General features: G+C 47.1%; 1 protein-coding gene across 6 annotated transcripts in view; it reads left to right on the top strand.

Moving 5' to 3' along the window:
• Nucleotides 1-25197, top strand: part of Tamm41 (TAM41 mitochondrial translocator assembly and maintenance homolog) — a 33173-nt gene continuing 7976 nt past the window's right edge. For 2 of the 6 annotated variants that reach the window (XM_039107859.2, XM_063286305.1), the window contains exons 1-6: nucleotides 2-245; nucleotides 2746-2928; nucleotides 6600-6692; nucleotides 13611-13761; nucleotides 21365-21510; nucleotides 25031-25196. In XM_039107859.2, the coding sequence (XP_038963787.1) occupies nucleotides 111-245; nucleotides 2746-2928; nucleotides 6600-6692; nucleotides 13611-13761; nucleotides 21365-21510; nucleotides 25031-25196 (874 nt within the window). In that variant the 5' untranslated portion in view covers nucleotides 2-110. The other 4 variants (XR_005503260.2, NM_001108642.1, XM_039107860.2 and 1 more) reach the window with 4 other exon arrangements.

Here is a 25197-nt window from a genome sequence, read left to right as displayed (position 1 = left end):
GCGCGTGCGTGGAGGGGCGGGGCCGGGCGGAAGCGCGGTCCGCACGACCGAGAATTGCGAGCACAGGGTCCGCACAGCACCCTCTGTCCTACTGGCGGGCCAGCCCGCCCATGGCGCTGCAGGCGCTGCACAGCTCGGGCGTGGGCCTGCGCAGGATTCTGGCTCACTTCCCGGAGGACCTGAGTTTGGCCTTCGCCTACGGCTCTGCGGTGTATCGCCAGGCAGGACCCAGTGCACACCAGGAGGTGAGTCCGAGGCCCCCTCTTTCCTCGACCAGTCCCATGTCTGGCACCTGTTCACCCTCGCCGGTCCCCGTGTGCCTTCCATCCCTGCGGAGCCCCGGACACGCCAAGAGCCAACTAGTAAAGTGTTCATACTACCAAAGTGTCCCTCAGTGTGAGCTGAATTTGGATTTTCCTTGTCAGGGTTGACTGAAGGCTGGCCTCGAACTCACAGTCCTGGAATTAAAGGCCAGGCAAACCTATATGTTTACTTTTACTTAGTGGTTATGTAGCAAGCGCACGTGCACCGCTGCGCACACTTGAAGGTCACAAGACGACTTGAAGGAGTTGTTTCTCTCCTTGCACCACGTGGGTCATGAGGTTGAACTCAGTTTATCTGGTTTGGCAGGAAGTGACACTATATGCTGGTCCTTCACCGGCCTGAGCTGATAGGATAAGTAAGGGATGAGTAGTCATCTCCATCAATCTAAGTCGGGAGCCATGAGGAAGATGTGGTAGCATTGCAGAGGAGTGGTGGGAAGGGAAAAACAAGTGTTTTCAGCCTTTGACATTGGAGTTTTCCAGAGCTTTTTAGAAAAAAGGAAGACTGTTTTGTCTACAGGGATTCATTTCATTAGCCTAGGACTTTATCAGTGTGTAATATCCCACGTGACTAATTCGAAACCAGCTTTGAAAAATCCCATCTAAAAATAAGGAGAAAATATGGAATGATCGTGGGCTTCAAGAAGTTGATGGTCTGGGTATAGGGCCCAGGCAGGTAGCACATTTATTCAGCTCAACACATTGAACAGGAGTCTAGGTGGGAGTGAGCCTTGCAACTCCAGAGTTGACTGAGTATACAAGTCTCAGTGTGGTCTGCAGAAATCACTGTACAGATAGCATAGGGCATCCTGGGTCTAGCTCCTGGCCAGATCTTTTTTCCAGTTAAAATTCACCTCCTGGTGTTTCTTGAATTTCTTCTGCATCCTTCCTATTTTCTCTACCTTGGCTGCAAATGGGAAAGTACGGGTCATGGGCACACAAGAGATTGTAAGTTGTCCGGTTTCTTCATATACATTATCATAATTTTTTTACAATCACCCTCAACAAGGCATTGTGGTACCCACTTGTAACCCCTGCCTTCAGGAGACAAGAATGGGTGGATCCCTGGGCCTTACTGGCTCCCAGCATACTTGGCAAGCTCCAGGTGGTAAGAGAGCCTCTGACCTGCAAACATGTAGACTCGTACATCTGTACAGATACATAACCATGCCCTATTCATGCTACCTCCAGGTCTTAAATATTATCACCAATGGTCTAAGACTGGCCTGGGAAACCATAGCATTCCTTAACCTCCTGATAGCCACCTTGTGGGTTTTCAGCGAGGTTCTCCTTTGAGCTGACCTAGGATTCTCTCCTGGAAATGACCCTTCTTTTCTCTTCTTTTTCATTCTCTACATTCATGCTAACAAGTCTGGTGCATTCTCCCATGACGAGAGTGCCTGAGCTAATAATGCCATTTCATTTCCTCATCCATAAGCTCTCCTCCCTCCATTCAGCTCCTCTGGAAAGTTCTTTAATGTGGAAAATCACCCTGATCTCATTTAGTACTCCATGAGCATGTTTTGTTACACCAGCATCAAACTGGGGGTGGGGGTGGGGTGGGGTGGTGGTGGTTCTGGAGCATGCCTGGCTAACCAACGTGTAGGGAACAGTTTCCACTAACCTGACAACCTTTTAAAACTGTGCTTCCTGGGTTACTTCTCCATGCTGCCTTCCCCTCCTACATTCTTCGGAAGTCATAAATGTCACATCCAAGAAAAATCCCTCCTCCTTACTCTCTTGATCTAATCTTGCTGAGTGTAGTTGCTAGGTTAAGCGTTCCTATGTAGAGTCAACCTGTGCGTAATTTGTCAGTCTTTTGTGGGGGGCTCTTGAGTTCCCTGCCCTGAAACCTATCAGCTTTCTTTTTCCCTTAATGTTTTTAAAATTATTTTTAAAATACTCATGTGTATGAGTATTTTGGCCTGTGTGTATGTATGTTGACTACATGCATGCCTAACGCCCACAGAAGTCAGAAGAAGGCATTTGAGAGCCACTGTGTGGGTGCTGGGAATCAAACACAGGTCCTCTGCAAGTGCTCCTAACGACTGAGCCACTTTTCCTTGAGTCTCCTTGGTCTCTGTGGCCTTGGGCAAAGTGCTTTCCCAAGCCCTTCATTTCCCCTCCTATATGACTGGAATAGTATACTTGTCTGATGGGATTCCCTTTGGAGATGAGCTAACTCATTATGTGTCTAGAGATCAGACAAGGCCTGACACACAACCCGTGGTAAGTGAATGTGTGATGTCATTTATTTGTATGACTAAAAGGCAAGCTAGCGTTGCTCTGTGGGACCTGCTCAGGTTTCTAATGGAGGATCTTCTGACCATGAAATGCAATACTGTAGCACTTTGGAACTTTCAGTTAGTTCACTAGTGTTTTTGTTCGATGGTAATGAACTCTTTGTCCCTTCACTTCCCAGAATCCCATGTTAGATCTAGTGTTCACAGTAGATGACCCTGTTGCCTGGCATGCAATGAACCTGAAGAAGAACTGGAGCCACTACTCTCTCCTCAAACTCTTGGGGCCCAGGATCATCTCATCCGTCCAGAATAATTATGGTGCCGGCGTCTACTTCAACCCACTGATCATGTGTGACGGGAAGGTAAGGGCCTTCAGGCCTTGGCCTTAACTGGGTGGTTGTGATTTGGCAGTTGAATCCCAGTGAAATATCGTGTCCACATTCTCAGGAAGTGGCCTCACCCCATCCTGCTTTCTTAACCCCAGGCATAGACAGGACGGGAGTCTTCATCTGCCGTTGACTGTAACTGGTATCTAAGAACATGGCTGGCCGAGATCTGGCTTTCTTATCTTTTGACCTTTGGCCAACTAGTTCTCAGATTTTAATCTCTCGGCCACACTGCTTTAGCGGGTCCTGGGTAGGGCTGCACGTTTTAAGGACTGCTGTCTGGGAAGTATGGAGAAGCAGCAGGACCACTGAGGACCAGGATAGAGAGTGATGTCATCTAAGAGGAGGAACAGGTACTACCAGGAAGTGAAGAGGGTGTCAGGTGGCTGGGACATGTGATGTCACATGATGGAAGGGAAGTTCTTGGTGTCAGTAGGTGGGTAGGATTTGAGAGTTGCATGTTAGAGGGCAGATAAGATCTTTGGATCCCCCCAAAATAGATTATCTTACGTCAAGAACCCTACCTGTTTTATATAACACATCAGGCACTGGTGATATAGCTTAGTGACAGAGTACTTACCTAGTTATCTAGGTCCGGGATTTGATCCCCAGAATGGGGAGGCATTAAACTCAATAAAGCATCCTAGTTCCTCAGAGGGCTGCTGGGGAGGTGGGAGATAGGGTCAGGGCTGACCTGTGGATTTGCCTGTGCCAACACTAATGCCAGTCGCTTAGGGCAGTGTAACCTTTACAGGTGTGTGAGTCTCCTGGGGATTGTGTTAAAATGCAGGTCCAGATTCAGTTGGTCTGGGATGGAACCTGAGATTCTGCATATTTGACAGCCCCAGGTAATGACCCTACAATTGGTCAAAGGTCCAGGCTGTAAGAAGCAGAGACATGGTTATGAACCTGTGCATCATCTTAAGGTCACACCTTAACTTTTCTTCTTTATTTTATTTTTATTTTGCTAGGTTGTTTTGTTTTGTTTTGTTTTGTTTTTTGAGACAGGGTTTCTCTGTAGTCCTGACTATCCAAGAACTTGTACTGTATGTAGAGCAGGCTGGCCTCAAACTCAGAGATCCACCCGCCTCTGCCTCCAGAGTGCTGGAATTAAAAGTGTGTGCACCACACCCGGATATGCGTTAGCTTTGCTGGTCCTTTGTGCACCTGCCTGCTCCTCTATGCAGTAGGAAACCTCAGTTCTGAGAGGGGAAGTGACTTCATAAGGCCATGCATTCCTTAACCTCCTGAATGCAAGTGACAGTTGCCTGAACTTCCAGGCTTACAGTGTCCCTGGGGCCTCCTAGCTGCCACTTGTCTGAAGCAGCACGGTCTTATGCTTCCTTTTGTGTTGTGCAAAGCACATAGTTTGCTTCTTTCTTCATAATCCATAATCTGCCTCGCCTGCCTTTGATGAGTAATTTCCAAACATTTCAAGCTCAAGTAACCACGTTTGTGCATGATTGTGTGCCACAGCTGCTGTACTTTCTAACTGAAATTTGTTAGCTGCTTTTTAAATATTTGCAGCCTGAGAAGACTGCTTAGGTATTTGTTAACACAATTAGTAAGCTGGGAAATCCACGTTGGAGCTGTATATCAATTATCGTGGTAATGGCCCTCCTTGTCTGTAATTCCATGTGCTTAGCATTGATAAGGGGGTTTTCATCTTTGGATGTTAACTTGTAATTGTCACCATTTGGAAGAGTTAACACTGAAAGGCACTGTCAGGAAAAGGCCAGTGAAACTTGTTTTTAAAGAATTATTTATTGGGGTTGGGGATTTAGCTCAGTGGTAGAGTGCTTCCCTGGCAAGCGCAAGGCCCTGGGTTCGGTCCCCAGCTCTGAAAAAAAAAAGAAAGAAAGAAAAAAAAAGAATTATTTATTTTGGGGTTGGGGATTTAGCTCAGTGGTAGAGCGCTTGCCTAGAAAGCGCAAGGCCCTGGGTTCGGTCCCCAGCTCTGAAAAAAAAAAAAAAAAGAATTATTTTATGAATAATAGTACACTGTAGCTGTCCTCAGACACCCCAGAAGAGGGCATCGGATCACATTACAGATGGTTGTGAGCCACCATGTGGTTTCTAGGAATTGAACTCAGGACCTCTAGAAGAACAGTCAGTGCTCTTAACCGCTGAGCCATCTCTCCAGCCCCTGTGAAAATTTTAATGAAAGAAGAATTCTAATATTTTGCAATGCAAAGAATATTCGAAGACCAGGATGTAATTCTGGGGCAGGCATTACTGTGCCCAGCTGCAGGGACTGGGGGTTATGTATTATTGTGCCCAGTGCAGGGACTAGGGGTTATGCATTACTGTGCCCAGCTACAGGGACTGGGGGTTATGTATTACTGTGCCCAGCTGCAGGGACTAGGGGTTATGTATTACTGTGCCCAGCTACAGGGACTGGGGGTTATGTATTATTGTGCCCAGTGCAGGGACTAGGGGTTATGCATTACTGTGCCCAGCTACAGGGACTGGGGGTTATGTATTACTGTGCCCAGCTGCAGGGACTAGGGGTTATGTATTACTGTGCCCAGCTGCAGGGACTGGGGGTTATGTATTACTGTGCCCAGCTGCAGGGACTAGGGGTTATGTATTACTGTGCCCAGCTGCAGGGACTGGGGGTTATGTATTACTGTGCCCAGCTACAGGGACTGGGGGTTATGTATTACTGTGCCCAGCTACAGGGACTGGGGGTTATGTATTACTGTGCCCAGCTGCAGGGACTAGCTCACACTCTGCTGGTGCAGTGTCACTGTGACTTCTTACCAATTACCATTGTTGGACCTCAATTTCTATTCAAGATTTATTCTCATTCATATTCTCTCTCTCTCTCTCTTCTTCTTTCTCTCTCTCTCTCTCTTTCTCTCTCTCTCTCTCTCTCTCTCTCTCTCTCTCTCTCTCTCTCTCTCTCTGTGTGTGTGTGTGTGTGTGTGTGTGTGTGTGTGTGTGTGTGTGTGTGTAAGTGTGTGTAACTGGTAGGGTTCAGTTATCTGTTTCCATCTTATGGGTTCCAGGCTCACACTCAGAGTCATCAGGATTGGCTGCAAGCAGCTTTACCTATTGAGCCCTTTCACTGTCCCCGGGCACTCAGTTTTTTATTTCTCAAATGAAGAACATTACTTAAATCATCACTTCTGAAACTGGAAGGATCTAGCATTGCAGACTCATACTAGATGGTGTCTAAGAGCCATACTCCCGTTAGCAATCATATATATTAAAATACTGGCCATCTCACTTCCATACCTTGGGAGCCAGGTCAGTCTTGGCACTAAATCTCTGGGCAGTTTTGATAGAGATGTGGGTTTTCTTTTTGTTTGTTTGTTGTTTGTTTTGTTGTCTTTGTTTGGGGCAGGGGTTGTTGTTTTGTTTTGTTTTTTCCAAGACAGGGTTTTTCTGTGTAGTCCTGGCTGTCATGGAATTCACTCTAGACCAGGCTGGCCTTGAACTCAGAGATCCTCCTACCTCTGCCTCCTGAGTGCTGGGATTAAAGGCGTGCATCACCAGCAAGATGTGGGTTTTGGAGGATTTTAAGTTGCTAAGCAGATGAACATCCTATTCCTGGATAAGCCCTTAGCCATTCCCTCACTTCCGCTTGTGGAAGCAGCAGCCTGGTAGTTTGCTTTTTGTCATGTTCATGTCTTCTCTTGCAGCTTATCAAATATGGGGTCATTAGCACTGGCACTCTGATTGAGGACCTCCTGAACTGGAATAACCTATATATCGCCGGACGTCTCCAAAAGCCGGTGAGTCTGTGCCCTTCTGGGTGCCACAGTTAGTCAATCGCTTGTCTCTGAACTTGACCTCACTTGATCTTTATGAGCTCATAAATATGGAATTCCAGGAAATAGAAATATAGGTAGAGTCCTCTTACCCTCCATGAAGTTCATCATCCCACAGTGTAAAGAGATTGCCCTGTGGCACTGTGCTCTAAGAAGAGATGATCTACATAGCATGTATATATGATCTTTGTACATGTAATATGCATGCAGGACTCATGGTGGGCTCTGTCCTGGCTCCCGGCAGAGAGCTCCTAAACCCTTGGAATTCTTGGAACAGAGATACCATGGCTCTTGCCACTGAGCCACACTGCCAAGCTGATGATGACCCTGGATGAGCCTCTGCTTAGCTTCAGGATAGGGCTGATGACCAGAGGAACTAGCCATGTGGTGAGAAGGCTCTCCTGCCCAACTCCAGGAAGGAAAAGGGGTGCTGGAGACTCAGTAACTCAGAAAAGGCTGAGTTTAATCCGTCCTAGATAACAGAACAGCCATCTGGAGAGAGAACACCGCCTTGTCTAAGGGCACTGGCTGCTCTTCTGGAGGACTCGAGTTCAGTTCCCGAGCCACATGGTTCCTCACAGACATCTCTGGCTTCATTTCCAGGGAATCCGAAGCCATCTTCTGACCTCAGGTACCAGGAATGCATGTGGTACGCATACATAGATGCAGCTAAGACACTCATACACATTAACATGGCCAGAACTGTGCTATGGGGCAGTGCGACACATTGTGTGTGCCTCTCACACATGCGTACACATACTACACATGTATGTGCTTGGGTAAACACAGCAGTGCCTTCCCCGTGTTCTGTAGCCTCTACTTGAGCTAGAACGTGTGTGCTGGGGTGGGAACCCAGGGCCTGATGCAAACTGGTTGACACTGTACAACTGAAGTCATCCTTATTCCAGGAGGAACAGATTTAAAAGTCCGAGAGTAGCAGGAGCAGGGAAACTTTCACAGATATTCACAAGAAGTAATTTTGCTCTTCATAATTTCAAGGTCTTATATCTAGCAGAACCCAATGTTGAGGAAATTACTACAAATAAAGGTTTTTTTAGAAAGCAAACTTTAGAAACAAAAAAATACCTATTTTCTGTCCCAAGTTTTCTTTCTGTTTCTTGCTTTGCTTTTCCTTGAGACGTGGTCCTTTCACGTTCCCCAGAGTAACCACACTGGGGACTGAACCACACTGCCACACTGCGCTGTCCCAGGAGTGTGGGCAGGAGGTGCTCTGCCATGGGTGATTGCTGGGATCTGATTTTGGTGTTGGGTTTTTTTTTTTTTTTCTTGAGGTGTGTCTGTTTATTTTTATAAACTCTGCAGCTTAATGGGGCAGAAGGGAGTGTGAAATCACTCGCCACCTTTATGTGAACTTATACAGTTGGGTTTTGTCTCTAAATCCCAATTTTCCCACCTGTTCAGGGGAGGTAATAATCCTGCCCTGCCTGGAAATTAGAAGCAGGGTTGTTAGCTCAAAAAGACTCGGCGTTTAGAACCCAGCACGCCTAGTCTTCTGCTTCTCATGTAACTGCGTGCCCGCACCGCTCGCTCGCTGGGTCTCCCCCACCTCAGGGCAGTCCATCTGTGGATGAGCATCCCCAAGTGTTTGATTTAGAGAACTCAGAAGTGCTGTTTCCCTCTCAGTGAGTGTTCTTGGCTGGCTGTTACCTTTGCATAAAAGGAAATTGAACAAAAATGTATATGTACAAATGTGTCTTTACTGTACTTTTGCCAGTACTACTTTAAAACTTTTTCAAGAATTATATTTTACTTTATGTAAATGGGTGTTTTGCCTACATGCATGTCTGTACACCACATGTGTGCAGTGCCCGTAGAGGCCAGAAGATGGTGTCTGTTCCTCTGGAACTGGAGTTATAGTTGTAAGACACCATATGGGTATTGGAAGAGCAGCCAGTGCCCTCAACTTTAAAGTAAGCACTTTAAGCTTTTCGTTTCTTTTTTTTTAATTAGCTTTTAAAAAGCAAAAATGCTATGGAATCACAGAGTGAACACATGGCCTCTGAGTTGTTTGTTATGCTGGAGATTAAACCTAGAGCCTCCTTTGTGCTCAGCGTGTGTCCTGGGCTTGGAGGCCACACTGTCTGTAACTGTACTTCCCAAGGGTCTGACATCTTCTGGTTTCTTTGGGCATTATGCACATATGGTATGTGTTCCTAATGGATGTAAAACTTACTCATACATTAAAAATAAATAAGTATTTTGAAGTAAATCATTGATAATGGTACTCAAGCACCCTCTCCTCCCTCCCTTGGCTCTCACTCCTTCCTGTGGGAATAAATCTGCCTACCTCTCTTCCCATTAGCATCCACAGTCAAACTTTTCACCTGTAGGTGGCAGCAAACACTTGTGACACTTGAACAGAGGCGGCATCTTCTACAAGAAAAGTGAGCAAGTGTCTTAAAAAAGAATTCTGAAATATGTGAACCCCTTGTCTTTGTTTTAAAAGACATCATGTTGTCAGATCACATCAGCTAAAGCTTCTAGAGTGTCTGCGGCTTACAAATTGAAAGGGGATTTCTCACCCACTATCAAGTGTTCAAAAGAAATATGAAGGATTTGGAAACATGAACATTTCTAGAAAGAGTTGGCTATAAATTAAACTTCTATTACACTTTTGCTTGGCATGGTGGTGCATGCCCTTAACCCACTTCTCAGGAGGTGGGGGCAGGTGGATCTCTGAGTTCTAGGACAGCCAAGTCTACATAGTAAGACCCTGTTTCATAAAAAAACAAAAAAATAAATAAATAAAAAATTTTATATTATATTTTCCTGTCATGGTTGAAAAAGATACCTATTTTTATTTCCTGGACAGCTTTAAGTTTCTAAGTCTCAGTCTCTGTCTCTCTCTTTCTCTCTCTCTCTCTCTCTCTCTCTCTCTCTCTCTCTGTGTGTGTGTGTGTGTGTGTGTGTGTGTGTGTGTGTGTGTGTGTGTGTGTACACCCATGCATAGTACAGGGCATGGAACCCAGAAAGCTAACATTGAGCTAAATCACAAACCCTACAACAGATATTTTTCCAGAATCATGGAATTTGAAGTATTTAATGGAGCTAGGCATGGAAGTACAAGCTTTTAATCCCAGCTCTCAGGATTCAGGTAGAACTCTGAATTCTGGGCTAGCCTAGTCTACCTAGCATTTAAGCCAGCCAGGGAGGGTTAAACAATGAGCATTCTCCTAAAAAATATAAAGTAACTAAAATGACATTTTTATTTAGAAAAAATCGACGTGCTATATGATTCATCTGTGTAAAGCATAAAACTGTTTTTTTTTTTTTCAAGTATGTTCACCCTTAGGTGATTTTGCCATGCTGTAACTTTATTAATATTCGGAGGACAGAAAAGTCCCAATGAACTAGGAATTGGGAGACTGGTTACAAGTTTTGGCTCTGCACGACTGTGAGCCAGCTTTTGGGCACTTCGCCTTTGAAATGCAAAGATTGAGCAGCTCATTTAATGACTCAGAAGGCAGCCAAGTTTCCTCTCTGTATGCTGAAGGAATAAAAATGAAGATCCCCACATCAGTTGTCCTAAAAGCCCGCAGTCCAGCAGGTAGACCAGGCTCCAGCCCTTGTGGCTCCCAGCAGCGACAGCTTAGAGCAGTCCCTGCCTTGGTGTTGAGATGGGAATGTTCAGGTGGGAGCTGAGTGTCACAGGACCATGCAGGTCTGGGTTCCTTGAGACTAAAAGTTCACTCTGCACTTCAGGCAGTCTCTGCTGTCACTATGTTACACTGGAGTCCCTCATGTAACTCCTTTTCCTGGCTTGAACGGTACTCACAAATCTCCCCTTTGAAAGACCCTTCAAGCATCGCCCTTCCTCTGTGCAGTTGGATTGCCAATGCTGTGTGTGCAGCCCAGATCGGCGTTCCCAGTAGGTACAAATAGCTATTCACGAGCGTGAGGACTCTCTCCTTTTCCCAGGCCTCTCTGGCGGGGCCCCAACCACTCACTGCTTTTCACTCTGAGCAACAAATAGCAATGCTACGGAGATGAGGTCCTGGTTCACCTTTCGCCGGAGAACCAGATCCGCACATTTTCCCCTTGAGTAAGGATGCTTTTATTCTCACTCGCCTAACCTCAAATAGCAAGCAGGCTGCTCTCCGACAGCGCAAGCAGAGCGGCCTTCTCGGAGAACAAGTGGTATTTTGTTAACCAAGAAAGGACGCCCAGGGTTCCTCGCCTCTTTGCAGGTTTGAGCTATTCACATCCCAAAATAGCTCCTCTGTAAAAGCCACAGAAATGTACACAAAGGAGGTGCGACACTATTAAGAAGGATCTGGGAGAGGGGCTGGAGAGATGGCTCAGAGGTTAAGAGCACTGACTGCGAGAATGGAAATATGGATGTTGAGAGGCATCGTGGGACAAGTCAGGAGCTCACTGGACCTGGGCTGTTGGCTCATGTTCTCTTCTAGGATCCGGGATTTCGTGTGGAATACAAGGTCTGAGAGAGCTAGGGGAAAAGGCTGGTGAGATGGCTCAGTGAATAATGAACACGTTTGATTCCTGGAACCTACGTAGTGAAAGGGAGAGAACATACTTCCTCAAGTTGTCCTCTGATCTCCACATATGCACTGTGGCATGTGTACACACACACACACACACACACACACACACACACACACACACACACACACACAGAGCTAGGGAATGGTGATAGGAGTTATTTTAGAACCTTAAAATGGAGGCTTGGAGGGTATAACTAAGGGACAAGGTGCCTGGATGGGGAAGACTTGCGTTTGATCCATCCTTAGTCCTATCAAGATGAGAAGTGCTTCCCTGACTGAACCCATGAGGAAAAGTCCAGACGCAATGGGACTTGGTTTCCTAGCATAGGCTTCACCCTCAGTTTTGCTGATCTTCATCACTCAGCCTTGGGCTGTCCTACACTGTTGTTTCCTTTTACTCCATGAATGCAATAATACTAAACTCATTGAATGGCCTAATTATGGACTATTATGTTCTCACCGTGGGGGCGGAAGAGGTCTGTTAAATCAAATGGCTTTGCCTCACCTGCGGTGTATGAGGGTACGTTATAAATAGTCCCACTATTTATAAGAGGTAGCACATTCCTGTAACCTCAGCACTTAAGGGACAGCGGGGGCATACCACCACAAGTTCAAGGCTAGCCCAGGCTCCAAGACCATATTCTCAATATTAAAGAGTCAAGTATGGTGCCACCTGCCTTTAAGCTAGTCCACAGGAGGCAGAGGATCTCTGAGTTTGAAGCCACCCTGGTCTACATAGCAAGTTCCAGGCCAGCCAAGGTTACACAGTGAGACCCTGTCTTTAAGGTAGATGGTTTGGCTTATATTCAGGGCTCTCCTAGGCCCACTTAAGCAGAACATGAAGATAAACTGCCATTAATGCTGTGGGGAGAAAAAAACCTAAAGAGGTAAAACCAGAGAAGGCCCTGCTCTGCACAAGAAACCCAGAGGCTGGAGTCGGCCAGCAGATGTGTCGATTCCAGTTAGGGCCATCTTACCACTAAGTATTATCCTGTTATCATGGAGTTGGGAAGTGATGAAGCTGGGGACTTAAAAGATCCTGTTAACCTCTTATCCATGGTGCAGACCTGGAAACCGTGCGTCTCAGAGCAGACTGCGTGCCGTGTGGCATCGCTTGAAGTCAGAGAGTAGCTCCTGCTGCATCAGAAGGAAAAGGCCCTTTCATTAAGCAAGCGCAGTGGTCTGTGGACTTGATCATACTAACCTTTGGGACAGCTCTTGGGATGGATTTGGATCTGGACTTGGCCTCCTGAGAACTCAGTGATTGGCCCCAGTCACTCCAGACAGTTTCAAAACCTGGTCTCATCAGTATCTCCCTTTATTGTGTCCATGTGCATGTCAGCCTGTGGCGGCCAGAAGAGGGAGTCAGACCTCTTGGAGCTAGAGTTACAGCAACTGCGAGCTGCCTGGAATGGGTGGTAGGATTGAATCCAGGACCTCCGAAGAACAGCAAGTGTTCTAAACTTCTGAACTATCTCTCAGGCCTGTGGTTGTTCCTTTATAGCTGATTTTTGTTTCTCTTTACTTAGTCAAGTATAAGTCTATGTGTCTAACAATAGTAAAATGGACATGAACTACCCAGGTTACGTAAGGTCCAAAAGAGAGTAAATTCTTTTTTTTTTTTTTCCTTTTCTATTTTCCGGAGCTGGGGACCGAACCCAGGGCTTTACGCTTGCTAGGCAAGCGCTCTACCGCTGAGCTAATTCCCCAACCCCAAGAGAGTAAATTCTAAATAGTAAAACACCCTCTTCTGCTCTCACAGTCGGTAAAAGAACAATGAAGTGATAAAAGGTTGAAGTGTAATTCTCCCAGGTCATTTGTTCCTTTCCAGAGCCTATGGTGAGTTTCCTTAAAAAAATATATGTGTGTGTGTGTGTGTGTGTGTGTGTGTGTGTGTGTGTATAAAGTGTATGTATTGGGGGATCTGCGATTAAGAGCTCTGGCTGTTCAGGGACCTGGGTTCTATTCCCAGCAACCATTTGGGGTCTCGGAAACTACTGTAGCTCCAGTCCAAGGGCATCAGACAACCTCTTGGCGTCTGCAGGCCCAGCATTCATGTGCTGCATGAGCTTACATGCAGGCAAAACACTCATGCACATGAAACAGTTTATTTATTTATTTTGTTTGAAACAACTTTTTTAAATAAGAACATTAATTTCGTTTCCCTCACAATGATTTTGTTTCCGTGTCACAATTTCTCTGACTTTGACATTCAGCAGGAGACGCTGGGGTCTCTCGTTAGAGTCATAATGGCTTCGTGTCACTGGGCTTATCATTGATGGTCGGCAGAACGGGACAGTGAGTGAGTGAGCACTGCCTGCTTCTGCAATGCTGCTTCCTAATGGTCTGCTTTTTCCAGGTGAAGATTGTATCGATGAATGAGAGCACAGTTCTTAGAGCTGCCCTGGATAAAAACCTGAAGAGTGCGGTGACCACCGCCTGCCTCATGCTACCCGAAAGCTTCTCTGAGGAAGACCTATTCATAGAGATTGCTGGGCTCTCCTACTCAGGTTTGTACGGTTTGTACCCCACCATCCCCAGGGAGACTTCCAGAGAGCTTACGGTATCAGCCTCAGACCCGGACAGCTGTTCATACGTTTGGGGTGTGCCCAGCACAAGTATTTCTAACCAGTTCATGGACAGCTGGCACTCCTCCAGGGATCCCAGTTTGAGAAGTACAGCCCACTGGTGTTCTCTGTGTGTACCATAGTGCCCCACCCCCGACTCCTCGGAAATGTGTTTGTACCACCATATCCCTGGTAGGGCACACATTCCAGTTTGTGTTTCCGGTGAGCAAGAAGATTCTCTTCATGCCAGCAGTGTTCTTTCTCTGCCTCATGTGATGTCTGCACGTGTGACGTTTATGTACATGACCTGCTGCTTCTCACACCATCCTCAGCTTAGTCACCACCTAGGACTCTCACACCGCACTTCACTGTACCAGGCCGGTCCTCGAGACCACTGCTTCCTGCACTTAAACTAAAGGCTCTTCGTCTCCTCCATTGATTTCTCTGTGTGCTATTTGTCTAAATGCACACTCACTTTTCCTTTCAGTGTGTCTCCATCTTGGGGAAGCTCCCCCAGGTCCCCAGTAAAGTCCAGAGGGCAGAGTCCTGTCTCACCTTAGCTGCATGGGGCTGTCACAGTCGTTGGCTATTTGAGCATAGTAAAGTTCTTTGCAAGCTTTACCTCACAGGGAACGGTAGAGCCCTTACCCAGCATGCTCCAGTGCCCTCCCAGCACCGCATGCATACACAGATCTTATTGGCAAAAATGATGCTTTAGAAAAGTTGTTCACAGCCAGCAGGTGGCTCGGTGGGCAAGGATGTCTGCCACAGACAGAGCTTGATGATCTGAGACCCACATGGTGAAAAGAGAGAGCCAATTCTGATGAGTTGTTCTCTGACCTGTGTTCACACGAGCGTCTCACGCAGTGCACACATACACAGACACACACATACACACACAGAGACACACATATACACACACAGACATACACAGAGACACACACACACTACATAAATTAGATGTAGTTTGTTTAGTTTGAGGACTGAGCGTATAGCCAGTAGCAGAGCACTTGACTCGCACAAGAAAGTCCCTGGGTTCAGTCCCCACAGCCACACAAAGAAAAGGGGGCTTGAAAACAACTCCCTTAAGTAATCCCCTGTCTCCCAGTGTTTAATGCACAGCAGAGGTACATGTCTGAAGCCCAGGGCAGATAAGGTTTTGTGGAAATGTAGTGCTGTGAGGGACTTGGAGGCCTGGGTCTCCAGCCTTCTTCCTAAGACTCGTCCATCACTGGACGGACAGCTGTAACTGCAGCTGGAGAGAGAGGAAGTGGGCTCTGCTCCATCTTGGCTGTCTCTCGCCTTACCTCGCAGCGTCCCGCCCCAAGAGGACACAGAGGCCGGGTGGTCTCCCTGTACACCACACTGATAGGGCCTGGGAGCCTCTGATCAGCCCATTTTCCCCTCCAAGCTTTGTGCTGCAAAGAAAAGGGGCCCAGACCTCTGTGCCTGGCTGACAGTGGCTGATGCAAGACTCCTATCTGTGTACAGTCACTCCACTGTCCCATAGAAAGAATATCACCATCATGCTGGGTGGATCCCAGGAGTCTTTAAATGTTGAACCTTGACTGGGGTTTATCAAATTATGTAACAGCTTTTACCTATTTACGGACTGCTTACTTACTCCTCTTTTCTTTCTTTTTCTGTTTTTGCTCCTGGGAGTAGAGCCCAGGGCCCCGTGCCTGCTGCATGTTACTCAGCACTGACCTAGCACTGACCTCCAGGTCCTGACCTTTTAGAAGGATACTCTGTCTTGGGACAGTGTCTCCTGTAGGATCAGCAGGCCTTGAACTTACTCAGTAGTGGAGCTCTGGGCATGAGCTGGTACCTTCAACTTGGACACCACCTGCCTCTGCCTCCTAGGATTATAGGCGGGCATCTCCGTTCCTGGCCCCTCAGTTTCTTAAGAGAACATTGAACGTCCCCGACCCTGTTTTCTTTCTGGAGCTTGTGGGAGGAGGGAAGATCCAGCTGTACGGTGAGACCTCACCGTGATCTGCCTGGGGCAGTGTGCTGAAGGGCTGTGTTTCCTGGGCTTCTGAGAACCCAAAGTCCTTGAACCTCAGTTTCTATATCCCTTTGGCAAATACCCAAATCTCCCAAGTTTTCAGAATGTTCCAGCATTTAAATTGCCCCATTTAAAAGTCTTCCAAGTTGAAAGCTGTGGAGTTTAATGTGTTTCCTGGGGGCGGGGGACAGGACACTGTGGTTGGACAGGTTCCTACCAGTACTTACTGGCAAAGGTAAGCTCAGCAGTATTAGCAGGAATAGCAGTAAGCCTGTGCACTTGATGTGGCAGAGAGGACCACCTTGCTGGCTGCAGTCACATACATGTGAGGTGAGGAAGGGGTAGGTAGAGGGGAGAGCTACCAAGCCTGAAGTAGTTCTGCGAAGTGACAGCAGAGACTCCAGTGAATGACAGACACCTTCAGCTTTCTCGTGTAGGTTCACAGTGCTGAGATGACAAGTTTCCAGCATGGATTCCAGTGTAGCAGTCATTGGGCTGTTCAGCATCCCTGCCTTAAAAAGCTGGGGATAGAGTCCTGCTGTATAGGGTCAGAGAGACAGCTCAGCTCCTCCCACTTCCGTAAAGGACCTGAGTTCAAGTCCCAGAATACATAACTGCCTATAACTCCAACTTCAGGGGCCCAATGCCCTCTTCTTGATGCCAAAGACACCTACACTTAAGCATGCACACACACAAAATAAATCTTTACAAAAGAAGCATACCAGTGTGTGAAACAGCCAAAGGGCAGGGGGATCATCTCGTGTGCCTGAAGCCTGTGCCTTATGGTAGCGGAAAACAGAATTCAACAGGAATAACTCCAGTAATTCCAGATGGGATAACTCATCTAACAATGACTCTTCATTTGGGCGTTGTGTTGTCGACCCATTCTACAGATGGTAGAGCTGAGGCTCAGAAATTACCAATCTGACACACCTCATCTAGTAACTGATAGCCTTTCTGTGGGTGCTTAACCCTTTCAAAGTCCTCCCTCCACTTTATTTGTAAAACAGAAATATGTATATTGTAAAGACAATTCCAACGAGATGAGACAGGGCTACACTGGCTATCTCATTGATAGCTGATACACAAACACTGAGTGCTGTTTATATGGGCGATACAGACTTCCTGAGGCTGAGGCACTATTGTGTCTACCAATCAGTGGCCGACACTTAGCTCGGCTCTCCTTATCACCTTTATTGATAATCCCTCCAAGTCCACTTGTATATAGTACTGCGTAGGAAAGGGCAGAAAGCCACTGACTACCTGGGGTATGTCTCCAGGCTGGAGTTGAGTCCTACACACATGCTGCGGACAGAAAGTGTTGGGCACAATCAGGCGAGCATGTAGATCATGGGGTTGATGGGCCTCGTATTCGAAGCCCTTTAGGTCTAAGGGATGACAAGTCTGTCTGGTGCTGGTATGAAAGAGAACGGGCTGCTTTCAATGCCAGAGTAGCATTTGGGCCACCTCCTGAAAACACTGCTTTAGCTATTTCTATTAAAAGAAACCTGTGACCACTTGCAGAAGCAAGCGGTGAAAGGACAGTGAGACGTGCCATGTCTGAGGATAGACCAGTGCCCTTAGCACCCTAGCAGAAATCACCCCCACTAAAAAGCTGACAGAACCTCGGAATGGGCATGTCTTTGGGGAGGAAGTATGAAGGCCCAGCAGGCAGACAGGTCTCACCATCAGCATGAGGGGATGGCCAGCAGAGCCAGCCACTGCTGTTGGCCTGCAGAGTGCAGAAAGGAGGCAGGAGAGTCTAGTGAGTGGAGAAGTTGAGCCCTCCTGGTTGCCAGTGGGGATGTAAAATGGCACAGAATGCACTTCCTCCGAGTACTAAATACTTCAGCAACCCTGCGAGATAAATGAAACCCATCTACCCGATACTTCCCTAAGAATGCCATAGCATCGCTGATAATGACCAGCTGAAGAGTTGAGACAACCCAGTATCCATCAACTGAAATGGGTAGATAAAATCCTCTCAGTAGACCCGAGTCCATGAACACCATGAACCTCATAAGGACCATTCCGTGCTATGGACATAGTGAATGCTGAAACATTTCGCTAACGTAGTGTAAGACCATAGGGGTGGCTGCGCATGAGCAGGGCTGATGGGGATACAGTTTTGTGGGGTAGTGCGTGCCTAGTGTGCTTAAGCGCCTGGGTTTGATCCTGAAGGATAGTGAAGAGGCAGGGATGATGCACAAATGAATTGATGCACAATTTCAGGGCTCCCTGAGCTGGGGAGCCAGTTAGGTAACTGTAGAGACAGCCTGTCAGCCTCTGCCCAAGGCAGGAATGTGAGGTGATGGGAGGTGGTGGGGGTGACTGTTAATGGCACAGGGTAGAATAGGATGTATACTAAAACATTGAGTCGTCACCTTAAGTGTCTGGCATGTGAGTTCATAAACTTGTTAGAAAAGTGGATGTGTTGTTTCTGCCATAGCAGATCCAGTTTGAGCTACATACATACCAACCTGCGCTGAAACCGTCACATGCTGCTACACAGGATAGGGTCTGGATGTCTCCAGGGTCGCGTGGCCTCTAGTACTTAGTAGCCACCTAAAATATTCATTGTACTGAAATGACATCGGTACTGTGGTTAGTTGTTTTGTTTTGTTTTTTTTTTTTTTTTTTCCGGAGCTGGGGACCGAACCCAGGGCCTTGTGCTTGCTAGGCAAACGCTCTACCACTGAGCTAAATCCCCAACCCCTGTGGTTAGTTTAAAAGGACAAAGGTAACCATCAGCTATTAATTTAGACCAAAGGCTTTGTCTACCCACTGTCTCTTCCTACCAATAGTATCTGCTCACTGCTTAGCAAACATTCTCTCATCTGTCCACCAGCTTAATCCTGAAAGCAACTGAGGCCGGTGTGCTTAAAGCATTTTACAGAAAAGGAAACTGGCTCAGGTGGTATCCTAGGCTTACCATTGTTGCGATGAAACACCATGACCAAAAGCAAGTTGGAGAGGAAAGCATTTATTTCACTTACACTTCCACATCACGGTTCATCTCAGGACATCAGGACAGGAACTCAAACTAGGCCGGAACTGATGCAGAGACCATGGAGGGGTGCTGCTTATTGGCTTGCTCCTCATGACTCTTCAGCCTGCTTTCTTATAGAACCCAGGACCACCAGCCCAGGAGTGGCACCACCTACAGTGGGTGGAGCCACCCCCTATCAATCACTAATGAAGAAAATGTCCTCCAGCTGGATCTTATGGAGGCATTTTCTCAATTGAGATTGTCTCAGATGATCCTAGCTTGTGTCAAATTGGCATAAACTAGTCAGTACATATGGAGATTGTGTGTTTGTTTTGAGGTAGTATAGCTTCACTGTGTAACCCAGGCTACAACTTGAGAACTTTCTACCTCAGGAAGGTTAATTAACTTGACTCAAATCATCACGAGGCATTTCCTCTCCTGAAAGCCAGACTCTGTACTGTGCAGCACTCCTGTTCCTCACTGTTCAACACGCCTGACTCACAGAGCTGGCCAGTACACAGGGTTTCCAGGACAAATTTCCCCTCTGTGGCTCATCCTGGCAGCTCTTTTCTGTAGAACAGCCGAGAGTTAAAACCATTAGCAGAGATACAAAATAAAAGGCAGTGGTCAGTTCCTCTCAGTACCTGTTCAACTGCAGAGGGATTTCTGAAGGTAAGAAAACGTCCTAGCCATTAGCTGTGACATGCTGTACCCGTTTGACTCATTCTGTTCTGAAGAGGGGAGTCCACGTTTTGGGTGGTTGAGCTGCTGTTGCTGCAGTGGGAGAATTCGGCTCAGCAGGTGGCTGTCGATGTGTCCTGCCTGCCCCCTGAGAAGGGCCCACAAGTTGCCAGAGGTCCAGAGCCAAAGAAGCCCAGCCCTTGTTCTCAGAGACCAGAGTGTTTTCTGAGGTCTTTAATCTCAACCATCACTTTGTGGGAGGGTTTGAGTTAGCGCGCTTCTACAGTTTGGTCAAGTACAGCCCTTCTGTTAAAAGTTACTGCCTCAGACATAAGAACTTGAGTTTGCAGGACCTACAGAGAGGGAAGTAAGGATACAAGCTGGCCTTACACTTCAATGCTGAACTGTTTCCTCGGCCCAGTAAGCAGATTGTCTTTCTTTCATTTTTCTTTCCTCTCATATCATCATCATCATCATCATCATCATCATCATCATTTTTTAATGTTGCATGTGGCATGATAACGTGCACCCTGGGGAATCCCAGGCACACGACCCAGTCCTTGTGCCTTTTGTTGTTGTGTGCACTCCATGGGGATTGAGGACTCTCTTCCGGCCGGGCACTGCAGATAATTTCACCCTCTTTCCTCACATTAGAGACTACACCCCAGTACAAACCCGGGAGGAATCTCTCCACACACATTCTATTGCAGGCAGCCTTGTAAATTTACTTTTCCCCCAACAAGTCAGCAGTTTGCTCAAGGAAATTCCAGTAGGCCATACATAGCTTCTTGGAACCCCCCCCCCCAACCCCAGAGAAAAGAATTGGCAAAGGTAACATATCTTCTGATATAATTACCCACAGTACTCTCTTTACGCCCAAAAGTGACCTCTATTGAGTGATGGGTTCTCTCACCATTCTGTTCCCAGGGGCGGCCTCAGCAACCGTGTGTCTGTCTGTGCCCTCTGAGGGCTTCAGCACATCAGCCTCCTGACTTCATCCGGGAGCTCTACCCGTTCCTTCCTGGGAGCATCAGGATGTAACCCCAGGGCCTGTGCCAGCAGGAAAATGCTCCACCCCTGCAGCCCATACCATCCCCACCCCCACCAGCCTCTTCCTTACTCCAACACTCCATGTTACTGGTCTCCCCTCTAGATTTGGCTCATCATCCTCAGGGGCAGGGGGATCACCTGTCATCTGCAGCAGAAGCTGCTGCCCTGGGTTTGGTGTTATGTGCTTAGAACCCAGCAGAGCAGGAGGACCGACAGCTTGGGCTACATAGCAAGTTCTAGGCCAACCTAGGCTTATAGGAGGCCCCTGATCAAAAAGCCAAAGGTACACAAAATAGAAGTTGCTCTGAGAAGGAATTGTTTTTTATCCAGTTTATCCTGTAGCAAGAGCTACATCCTTCATTTCTCTCCACTTGAATTTTTAAAGGCATAGTTTATGTGAATAAGTATTTTGCTTCTGTATGTGTCTTCACATCAAGTGCATGCGATGCCCTCAGAGGCCAGAAGGTGGCGTCAGAGTTACAGGTGGCTGGTTGTGAACCTCCACAGAGTGCTGGGAACCTAGAGTAACAGTCAACAACCGCCACAGGCAGGGTTTTCATAATGTGTGTCAGCGCAGAGCTTACCATACTGGAAAACAAATAAAACTCTCATGGCCAGGCAGTGGCCTTATGTGAGATCACTAGACTGCAGCTAACACAGGGCTTTGTGCTTCAGTGTACCACAATGGCCGTTTCAGAGCCGGAAAGCGCCTTCATGCTGAGGGATCCTGCTATGCTGCACAGGCGAGCAACCCCTGTTCACACGTCAGGGTGAGAATTCCTCGAGGAAGACTGACTTCTATGGTTGTATCAACTTAGGTGACTTCCGAATGGTGATTGGAGAAGAGAAAGCCAAAGTGTTGAACATCGTGAAGCCCAACGTAGTCCATTTCCGAGAGCTCTATGAGAGCATATTACAGAAGGACCCTCAGATGGTGTATAAGATGCATCAGGGCCAACTGGAGGTGAGCTGTGCACGGACCCTTGTCCCTACTCCCAGGGGAAGAGCTGGTATTTACTTATGTTTTCTGAAATAGGAGTAGTTGAACCTGTTTCTCATACTGAATAGACAAGTCTCCTGCCCCTGAACCGCCTCTAGCCCTCTCTGACCTTATTTTGAGACAGAGTCTTTTTAAATTGCCTAGGATGGTTTTGAACTCTCTCCAGTGCCCTAGAAACCTTGAATTCCAGGAAGGTGGAATTACAGGCTGGTGGCAGGAATGGTCTTTGTTTACTGTTACTAATTTTTATGGTGGAGTAACAAGCTTCATTGGCATTTTTACCCGTGTGCCCTGCTCTGACCATTCCTGGTTTTGTTCACTAGTCAGTCACCATTCTGCTTCTTATCACATGCATTCCATCCCCTGTCCTCTCCCACTTCCTTCCCAGCAATAAGGTTGCCTCGAAGTCCACATTTCTGCAGTCACCATGGTTTCATTTTCCTTTAAGATTCTGTTGAATATCTGAGCTACATTTTCTTTTCACTTTTATTGTTTTAGACAGTCAGTGGCAGCCCAGGCTGTTCTTCAAGTCCCTATGTAGCCAAGGATGACCCTGAGTTCTCTGGAGCTCCAGAATTGAGGCTCGTACCACCATGCCCTGTTTATATAGGGCTAGAGCTCAAACCTGGGGCTTTTGCCTGCTGGGCCTACATTCCAACCCTGTATGTACCACACTTTCTTCCTCCACTCGTCTGTTGGTGAACAAAACTAGTTGTGTTTCCTGGCTATTGTAAATAGTGTGCCAAAGGTTCCGGTGGTACGTTAGCTTAGACTCCTTGAGGTAGTGCCCAGGAGTTAAGGCAATGCCAGGCCTTATGAGAACTTCCATTCAGTTCATTAGACCCCATATTGCTCAACAGGTGACATTAATGGTATTTAATTGATTGGACTGGTGTGATGGCTCAGTGGGTAAGGACATCTGCCAAGCCTGACAGCCAAGGTTTAAGCCCCAGGATCCCATGTGGTGGAAAGAGAGAACTGACTCCACAAGTTGTCTCTGGCCTCCGAGTGAGTGTCCGTCATGGTATGTGCACCCATGCCCATAAATACCTAAATATAATTAAAAAACAAGTAAAACGTCCTGCATTTGGTATCTTAGACAAATGCGCATATGGAATACCCAGGTTTCCTTTCAGTGTCTCATCACAGGGTTGTAAACAGGAACCCAACCCTGAGGCAAACCCCAAGGTTTAACTGTTGTTTCTTTTGTTTGTTCATTTCTTTTGTTTGTTTGGTTTTTTTTTTTAATTTTTGAGACAGGGTTTCTCTGTGTAGCGCCTTAGAATTCACTCTTTAGATCAGGCTGGCCTCATTCTGAGATCTGCCTGCCTCTGCTTCCCAAATGCTGGGCTTTAAAGGAAGCTGGCTGACTATTGTTGATGCTGAGCTGATTTTGACCCCCCTTCCCCTTCCTAGCAGAAGTGAAGAACAGTTCATTGCTCCCCAGGCACATGGCCCCAGATCACACCCATGGCTCCACTGAGCCACTCTCAGATGAGCCACCACAACTAGTGCTGCAGATGCCTGGCTCGGGATTTCAGCTCGGTAGGGTTTGCAGACCTGTGCTGTAACCCACTAGGACTCATTCAGATCTTGGCCAGACTTCCTGGGGACATGACTAGGGCCATCAGTACTTTCCTTTGCTGGGGCTCTCTAGAGAGTTGGCTTGGTTAGGGGGATGGAGGTGGGTAGGAGAGGGGCCAGCTTTATTAGTTCATGGATCTGTGAAGCTTTGAGTCAAGGGGCAGATTACCTTCCTTAAGGGACCTTGTGCCTTTCTCTTGTATTTCAGCAGGTTCTTGAGCCTTCCCTACCATGATGGGTATAATTAGCTGTATTTATATTCACCTGATCAAAATGTTAACTGCATCTTTAAAATGACCGAGTGTCTGAGCATTGCAGACTAATCAAGGTACACAGAATGTCCACCACACTCCTCCATCCTCTCAGTGCAGAGAGAGCACTGATTTCTCCCTCCTAGGATGTGGTTTTACTTTTTTCTACTGCTTTGGCCAGTGGGAGAGAGAGCTCAGAGCCCCAGCTTACCCTTCTACAGTGGCAGATCTAACATGCCTCTGGAGTTGCTCGCTGGAACCCTCCTAGTGCCAGTCTTTAGGTCAGGCATGCCTGCCCCCAAGGGCGCTTCAGAGTTCTCCCAGCTCAGGCAGGGCAGGAGGCTGGGTCTGTATCTCCTGATTAGTGGATACAGGTAGCTATCTGTCCATGCCTGAGAGCAGCTCTCAGAGGGCACTGAAGCAACCTATCGGGAGAACAGGTTAGACGAATGCCCTCATCACGAGACCGTTCTTATTCGTTGTTATTGTTTGGAGACAGGGTCTCACTATGTAGCCCTGGCTGGCCTGAAACTCACTGTGTAGACTAGGATGGCCCTGAACTTACACAGTGCTTGCATAGTCTCACATGACTCTGTGGAGCTGGTTCTCTCCTCCTGGTGAGGGGCCGCTGTTGCTTCTGCCTGGAGCAGGCAGCTGCACTCATGCATAGCTTCCACGTTTTTTATATTTTAGTTCCTTGAAGCAAAATGCACTGTATTAGGGAGCTAGTCTGGTCTCAGCAGTGGGGTTAGCTTTTGAATGAGTCTCCAGGCAATACATAGTTTTATTTATGTCTTTGTCCTTAAACAGCTTGAGAAATGGAATCTCCTGAGTAGCTCAGGCATACGTAACTAAGTTATGTCGATCAGTTACTAATTCACTCACCTTCTGTGTTCTGGAGGACTAGGAGTAAGACTGTCCTTTGTCCTTAGTGTGTCCTTAAGTCATTTGTGAATTGCAGCATTGCATAGAAGAGGCACCCAGAGCAGGAGCACAAATTCAGATAGAGTTGTTGCATGTGTCATCACACGACAGTCAGAGTGGGAAGGGAACCTGAGTTTCTGGGTTGGACCTGGGCTTCGGTGCAGCCCCACCTCCGTTAGCTGCTGGCCAATGACAAGTAAGACATCGTAAACTGCAAGTCGGAAACTGACCCACCAAAGAGGTGGCTCAGTGGTTAAGAGCTATTTTTGCAGAAGACCTGGATTCAGTTCCCAGCACCCACATGGTGGCTCAAAACTGTAGCTGTAATTCCAGGAGATATGACACCCAATTCTGGGCTCTAAGCACATATGTGGTACACAAACATATATTCATTCAAAACACCAATGCATAAAGTAATGTTTAAAAAATGTTTAAAAGACTTCTTTCCTCGTGTAGAAATAGAATATTCTAGAATCAAAGCTGTCCCTTCTGAAGTGACCTATAATCCTGACCATGTAAATACTCAGTTTCCCCTGCCACCTGGGGCAGGTGCGGTGCTTATGTCAGAGGAAGGAAAACCTTATTTAATTACAAATGTATGCACAGGGGTCCTGCATAATACGAGACTCTTCTTTGTGTGGTTTTTAAATAGAAGCCATGTGTCCGACTGTATCTAGACTTCAGAGCACTTGCAAAGACGTCATCTCTGTCTCTCTTTTTCCCAGATAGATAAAAGCCCAGAAGGACAGTTCACTCAGCTAATGACATTGCCTAGAACGTTACAGCAGCATATCAATCACATCATGGACCCTCCTGGGAGAAACAGGGATGTGGAAGAGACTTTACTGCAAGTGGCTCAGGACCCCGACTGTGGTGACGTGGTACGACTAGG

Source organism: Rattus norvegicus, chromosome 4, assembly GCF_036323735.1.
Source record: "Rattus norvegicus strain BN/NHsdMcwi chromosome 4, GRCr8, whole genome shotgun sequence".
Taxonomy (NCBI): domain Eukaryota; kingdom Metazoa; phylum Chordata; class Mammalia; order Rodentia; family Muridae; genus Rattus; species Rattus norvegicus.
This window is presented reverse-complemented; position numbering and strand designations above follow the sequence as displayed.